The sequence below is a fragment of the Thalassophryne amazonica genome, chromosome 12 (assembly GCF_902500255.1).
Source record: "Thalassophryne amazonica chromosome 12, fThaAma1.1, whole genome shotgun sequence".
Taxonomy (NCBI): domain Eukaryota; kingdom Metazoa; phylum Chordata; class Actinopteri; order Batrachoidiformes; family Batrachoididae; genus Thalassophryne; species Thalassophryne amazonica.
Window position 1 is genome coordinate 26,247,317 of NC_047114.1, and position 7,258 is coordinate 26,254,574.

The 7,258-nt window shown below is 43.4% G+C and overlaps 1 protein-coding gene across 6 annotated transcripts in view; it reads right to left on the reverse strand.

Annotated features, from left to right (window-relative positions):
- Nucleotides 1–426: 426 nt before the first annotated feature.
- LOC117522635 (NACHT, LRR and PYD domains-containing protein 3-like) overlaps nucleotides 427–7,258 on the reverse strand; it is a 173,336-nt gene continuing 166,504 nt past the window's right edge. For 4 of the 6 annotated variants that reach the window (XM_034184082.1, XM_034184081.1, XM_034184083.1 and 1 more), the window contains 3 exons: nucleotides 6,947–7,117; nucleotides 2,262–2,308; nucleotides 743–1,464 (listed from right to left, as the gene is read on the reverse strand). In XM_034184082.1, coding sequence (XP_034039973.1) covers nucleotides 932–1,464; nucleotides 2,262–2,308; nucleotides 6,947–7,117 — 751 coding nt within the window. In that variant the 3' untranslated portion in view covers nucleotides 743–931. Of the gene's footprint in view, nucleotides 1,465–2,261; nucleotides 2,309–6,946; nucleotides 7,118–7,258 lie in introns of those variants that run through there. The other 2 variants (XM_034184085.1, XM_034184086.1) reach the window with 2 other exon arrangements.

The window sequence follows — 7,258 nt, forward strand, 5'->3', positions numbered from 1 at the left end:
ACACGATCATCCCACAGCGCCTCCACCTGGAACACAGCAGCTATTACACACAATGACACTGAATAGTCCTCCAGGTGGCGCCACAGAGCCACACATAACTCAGAGATTTGAAACAATTTCCATTCAATCAATCAATCAATCAACTTTTTTCTTATATAGCGCCACCCCCAGACTTTTTGTTGAAATAAAGAAAATGTGACAATATTTGTGACAGACTGGCGTCCTGTCCAGGGTGGACCCCGCCTACCACCCTATGACTGCTGGGATAGGCTCCGCCCCCCGTGACAATGTGACGTCTTTGTGTCTGTTGTCCTGTTTGTCTTGTGTGTGTCAGATGACGTGTGAACATTCGAGGTGTAATAATATTCAGCTCCTGGTTCACACTTTGACAAACTCACCAGATTTAGAGCGAAACACAAACTCAGACTGTGAAAAATTACTTTATTTCTCCTCAAGGCTCAAATGGACAAAAACACATTTTATGAGTTTGAACATTTTTACAGTTTAATGAGATTTAGGAGGAAAAACAAAACAAAACAACAAGCTGTTTTACTTGGACATAGATCCACCTGTCTGATGGCTGCAGGTGGGCGGAGCCACAATGAAGACGTCCAAATGATTTGTGATCAGACAGACAGACAGACAGACAATCAACACATCAAACTGATTTGATCAGAAAAAGACAATCAGGAGAGACAGTTTTCAAGCTGTCAATCATGAACAGACTGTCCCAGAGACAACAATAAGTGGACTCTGTTTATTGTTTGTTTCTTTGAACAAACAAACAAACAAACTGTCAATCATGTGAAAATCATGTTTGTTTACAGGCTGAATTTACAACAACTGAGACGTCAAAATCAAACCAGCTGGACATTTACTGTCCAAACGTGTGTGATCGAGTGTTTGTGTCCACAGGAGGAGACTCTCTGTCCTACAGTCCACACAGAGACACTGAGGAACCAGAACCAGACCAGAACCCAGCACACAGCGGTTCAGTGAACGAGCAGCAGAAGGTGTGGATGTGGATCAGAGAGTCAGAGGAGACGTCATAGAAGGACAGAGTGCCAGCAGGACAGTCCACAAACACTGAGACTCTGTGAGAGGACGAAGGGGAGAGATGAAGGAATGTTAGTCTGTTATTGTGACAGACAGAATAACAACGACCATCAGAGCAGATCAGACTCCAGGACTGATCATTACGTCCAAACCAACAGTCCAAACTGTCTCTTTTCCTTCTGAATCTTCTGTAAGTCACTGATATATAAACGTCTCCTCTCCACTCGACCTCCCAGTAACAGCGACCAGTCAGACCAGTTGGACTCAGGATCTGAGGGCAAAGGTCAAATCTGTCTGGATGATCAGGATATGATTGATCCTCGTCCACACGTTCCACCTTTGTGTTGTTGTTGGACAGTTTGAGTTTTCTGTTCGCTGAGTTTGGATCCAGAGAGAGTTCACAGAAATCTGATGGAACACAACACAGGTATCAATCAGTCAGTTCATCAATCAACACAGCCACAGCCAAAGGTATCAATTAATCAGTTTATTGATCAACATGCCACTACTGGAGTTATTGATCAATTAATGATCGATCAGTTCAGTTACTGATTGTTCAGTTCACCGATCAGCAACTGGAATAATCAATCAATCAGTTAATTGATCAACACGACACAACTGGAGTTATCAATCAATTAATTCACTGATTAATACAACACAGCCGAAGTTACAGACTGATCAATTCACCGATCAGTGTGACGCAGCCAGAGTTATTGATCGATCAGATCATCTATAAGCACGACACAGCTAGGGTTATCAATTGATCAGTTCATTGATCAGCATGACTAAACAGGCGTTACTGATCCAACAGTTCTCTGATCAGTTATGGACTGATCAATTTTGATTCTGATCGTGCACGGAGAGAAGAGGAGGGGCTAGTCACAGTCAGGTCAGACAGACAGGAAGTGGGCGGGGCCTCTCAGTGTGCTGTGCACAGCTTTGTGGTTGAATATGAACTCGTTAAAAAAAGAAAAAGCAACATGTGGCGTCAGTGTTGATTTTGTTTCTGCCACAAATAAATCAAAGTGTGAAAACACTGAATTTATTTTCAACGTGTCCATTTGCAGAAGTCGTGCACGTGACACACGTGGATCAGACGCGCCTTCATGTTGAACTCTGCTTCACTGTCAGTAGGACTTGAATGAGTGATGTCACAGAGGGTGGTTTCTATGGAAACAGATGGATCAAAGTACAAACAGACTTACACTTCCTCAGACCTGGTCTCAGCCATCGGACTCCACCAGGATCCACCCTGAAAGGAGGAGGGGGCGGAGCAACACATGGGCTTTAATCATGGAAACATCAACATGACATTGATCTCATCCACACACTTTAGTTCTTCTCTTCTAACACACTCATCACTCCAAATGGATCATTGATTATTGATCACCTCTAACTGTGCTGATCAGCAGGAAACAACAACTTTTGGCTTTTTCAAGTTTGAAGATTCTGGTAAAAATCTGTTCAAGTGGATTTAATCCTTTAAATCAGGGTCACCAACCCTGCTCCTGGAGGTCACCTGACTCTCCAGGCTCCGCCCACTGATCATTAAGCCAGGTGTGCTCAGCCAATCAGCTGCAGGCGTTACATGTCCCCTCATATTGTGGAACCTCGTACCAAATCCTCCAGAATTAAAACTAAATGTTTCAAAGATTATTAAAGACTAGATTTATTTTTTCATGTTTGCAAATTGAATTTTCTGCTGCTCTTATGAAATCACAATTATAATTTGGTGTTTTTTTTTGTTTTTTTTGTTTCTGTCTTTGCAGAATGAATGATGTGTTCACAGACGAACCAGATCAGATTTTCTTCTGATCTCTGGGACTAAACCAGAACACCTTCTGCTCTCTTTGGGATCAGATGATATCAGGGTCATCCAGTCCACAGTCCATGTCTCCATGGAAACGTGTGAAAAACAGAAGATCTGTGTGTCTTTTTCTCAGAGTTGATATTTTGTCGTCTTTCTGGTTACTTTTTGTTAAACACGCGGCTGCGCTGGTGTGACGCTCATTTTGTCTCTGAGTCCCAAAAGTCTCAGAATCTTTGTGGAATGTTTCAAATCTAATTTCCAGGTTTCATCATGTTTGACTTTTCTTTTTGTGATCTGTGTGTTGGTTTGATTCTGGTCCTGATCAGAATTATTGGCTCCCCACATAATTTAAAATATGTTCATAAATCAAATTTTCACTCATCAGAATCTTTTACAAAATTGACAAAACTGAACAACAACAAAGAAAATGTTTTCACAGTCAAATAAAAACATTAAATATTTGTTTGGACATTTTCATTGACAGACTGAAGAATTTATAGAAAATCATCACTTTTACAGCCAGTTTTCTTCAGACAAGTCAGAGGATGAACACATGAACATCTTCTTGAACTTCATTTCCATCAATCATTCAGCAACACAAAGAATATAAATACAAGAAAACAGATCAAATCAGGGATCCGGTCTCCCATGTGCCTTCTGACAAACCAGCTGAAATTCTTCTCTGTTTTAGCGTTAAGTTGAATCACTGCTGATGTCACAGAAAAATGTTCATGTGTTCACCTGATCCAAAGAAAACTGTCTGTGAAAATAATGATTTAATCAGCTAATCAATCAGCTGTGGCTGCAGCAGGTCCACATGGACAACATGCAGGACAGCAGGGGCCTCATGGACAAAGTGTGCGTACACACAAAAACGTGGCGTACGTTCGTCTCCATGGCAACGTTCAGATGGATCAAAAGTAAAATGATTGTGGAAATGCGCGGTGCGTCACGCAAAACTTCTGTCTGGTGTTCAGCTACTACAGCTACTGTTCCACTGCTGAAAACAAGAAGTTATCAGAGTGATGTGAACATCAGAGAAACACTGATGAGCAATTAACACACCCACGTGTTTGCACTTATGTGGTGGACATGTGTAAAGTGATGTGGAAAATGGCACTAACAATCGCTGCGTTAACGTTGTTAGAGGATCTTACAAATGGAGCAATCAGACGTAAGCGTGTATTCAGGGAACACGAGGATTTACTTGCAAATGACAATAAGTGGCTCATCAGCTGATTTCGATTACCAAGGACAGACTGGAGTTACGTGTAGAACTGCGGCCGGCCCAGAGCGCAATACGGCGAGGAGCCAGGGGTTGTCTGTGCCCAACAGGTGCTGACCACACTGGGCTTCCTGGCAACAGGGTCATTCCAGCGGGAGCTGGCTGATCAGTCAGGAGTGTGCCAGTCAACCTTGAGCTGAGCCATGTCAGCTGTGTGGAACACAATCATCCGAATGTCATCCAGGTACATCACAATCCAACATTAAAGTGCAATTTGCAGCGAGAGCCGGTTTCCCAAATGTGATCAGAGCTACTGACTGCACACATGTTGCTATAAAGACGCCATCACATGATGAATATGTTTTTGTTAATAAGAAACATTTTCATTTCATCAATGTTCACATCATATGTGATCCACAGATGCATTGGGTCGGGGTGGGAACAGACTAGAAGCTGACACACATTGTTCTGAACGAAAACCAGTGTGGGCACATTTTGGCGTGTGAGCATTCAAACATGTTATTTGTTGTTATGATCAATGTGTTTCTTTTTTCTTGATGGTGAGACTGGAGCAGCAGAGCTTCTTATCTGATTGTCTCCCAGTGTTCAGTACTTGTCAATATACGAGGTCTATTAGATAAGAAATCGGCAGTTTTATAAAAAAAAAAAATATATGGATTTGAATCACGTGTGATTACGTCAGCAAAGCTTGAACCCTCGTGCGCATGTGTTCACGCATGTCGGTGACATCATTCGCCTGTGGGCAGACTTTGAGTGAGGAGTGGTCCAGCCCTCTCGGCTGAAATCCTTTGTCTGAGACGCTGCTGGAGATGGCGCGCTTTGCTTTATCAAACTTGAAAAGTTGACGGCTGATGAGAGATTGTGGAGGTTCTTTCACTTTAAGGACAGCTCACAAAGCGGATCGGCGCGGCATGGTCGGAGGCGGCGTCCGTCTGGCTGTTTCGACTGAAATCATCCTAATTTCAGGCTCTGTTGACCCAGGACGTCGTGAGAGAACAGAGAACTGTCAGAAGAAGTCGGGATATGGTGTTTATCCGGACATTCCACTGTTAAAGGAGATTTTGTAATGAAAGAACGTGCGGGCAGTTTCGCCGAGTTGGTTCGGTGAAGACACGGCAAATCCGTCCACGCCGCGACAGGAAAAACACCTCCGTGTTGAAAACCATTTGTAAAATTCAGGGGGCTTTTGATGGCTTTCAGCAAGTGAGTATCTGAGAATTTGTTTAACAGCTGGGCATGTTCCAGCTTGTCCATTAAGGTTTCCAACGGAGGTGTTTTTCCTGTCGCGACCCCCCACGGTCGGGTCCGGCCCGACATGCGACTCTGCCCGCATGTTCTTTCATTACAAAATCTCCTTTAACAGTGGAATGTCCGGATAAACTCCTCATGCCGACCTCTCCTGAGAGTTCTCTGTTCTCTGACGACGACCTGGGTGAACAGAACCTGAAATGTGGAAGTTTTCAGCTTGAAACAGCGAGACGACGCCACCTCAAAGCGCAGATCGCCGTCAGGCGCCGTGGGCCGTCCTTAAAGGGACACTAACAGACCAAAATCTCTCATCAGCCATTAAAATTTTCACCGAAAACCAGCTGAATTTATTGAATGGTGTCCACTCAGTTGTGCCTTACAGTTTTTGAAAAAATTTTGATCAAACAAAGCAGCAGTCTCTGAGCCATTCCTAAACAATGAAAAAAACGACAAGAGGGTGGGCGACTCCTCACTCAAAGACTGCCCACAGCCGAATGACGTAACCGACAGGCGTGAAAAAAACTCTCACATGCCCACAAGTGTTCAAGCATGTCTGATGTAATCACACGTGATTCAAATCCATATGGTTCTTGAAAAAAATAATAAGGTCGGTTACTTTTCTAATAGACCTCATACACACGTGTAAAGTTGTGAATGTCACACACTGTCGACAGCGACACACTTCACCTTTTTAACTTCAGTGTGTGTGTGCTGTTCTGAGCTGACAGTGTTTAACACACACACACTCCCATGAACATTTCCCATGAACATCACTTTGATACATGTGAATATTTTTACGCCAGTTTCTGGGTTTTGGTGAACGACATGTTTCAGGAGGAAATCCACACAAGTCGTTGTACATGAGGCCCCAGGTGATCTCCAGGAGCAGGTTGGTGACTCCTGCTTCAGAGAAATTAAGCTTTTTGTCTCCATTCTTGTTTGAAACATGTGACTCTGAACAGACTGACAGTGAAAATGATCGACTGTTCTTGTTTGTCTTTGCACCAGAATGTGTGAACGACTAACAAATGATTTCCTCAAACACGTGAGCAGAACATATACACATGTATGTTCAGGGACAGATCTAGATAACTTGGGGGGGGCTAACTAGGGAGGTACAGGGGCATGACCCCAGAACATTTTTGCATTTAGGGTGCATTTTCCTGATTTCTCAGACACTTCAAACATGTATTTTTGACATTTGGAGCAGGTAATTGTAATAATTTTATTAACCTCCAGGTGGTCAACAGGAGGAGTGACTCTCCTCTTGTGGGTCAGACTGTGTTCACTCTGTCTTGTGTTGGACAGGAATCGTTTTTTGAGTGGCACAAATAATTTGTGTCGCACCTTAGTGTTTTAATAAATAGCTGAACAAAAACTCCAGAAGAATTTTATCTGCATTTTATTGTAAATAGTTGTATATAACTTTGTTGTTTGCTACTTTTGTACATTTTCAAAATTTACCATTTATATTTGCATTGTGTTATAAAAATGGTGTTTGAGGTCAGCTTGGTGTGTCAGGTCCACATGAACCAGTGGGACTAAATGTCTCCACATGGAGCTCCTCCATCAGACCGAGTCCATACCTGAGAGAGTCCAGAGTCCAGCGTGGATCCTCCAGTCCAGCAGACAGCAGCTTGACTGAGTCTCCTGGATGGTTGTAGCTCAGGTCCAGCTCTCTCAGATGGGAGGGGTTGGAGGTCAGAGCTGAGGCCAGAGAAGCACAGCCTTCATGTGTGATCAGACAGCCTGACAGCCTGCAGACACACAAACCAGCAGACACAATGTGAGGACAGTATCAGGACGTCCCCACTTTGCAGCAGCACGGACACACTGATGTCTGCTGCAGGATGAGCTCATTACTGTGGTTACAAACACAGATATCCATCAACACTCAC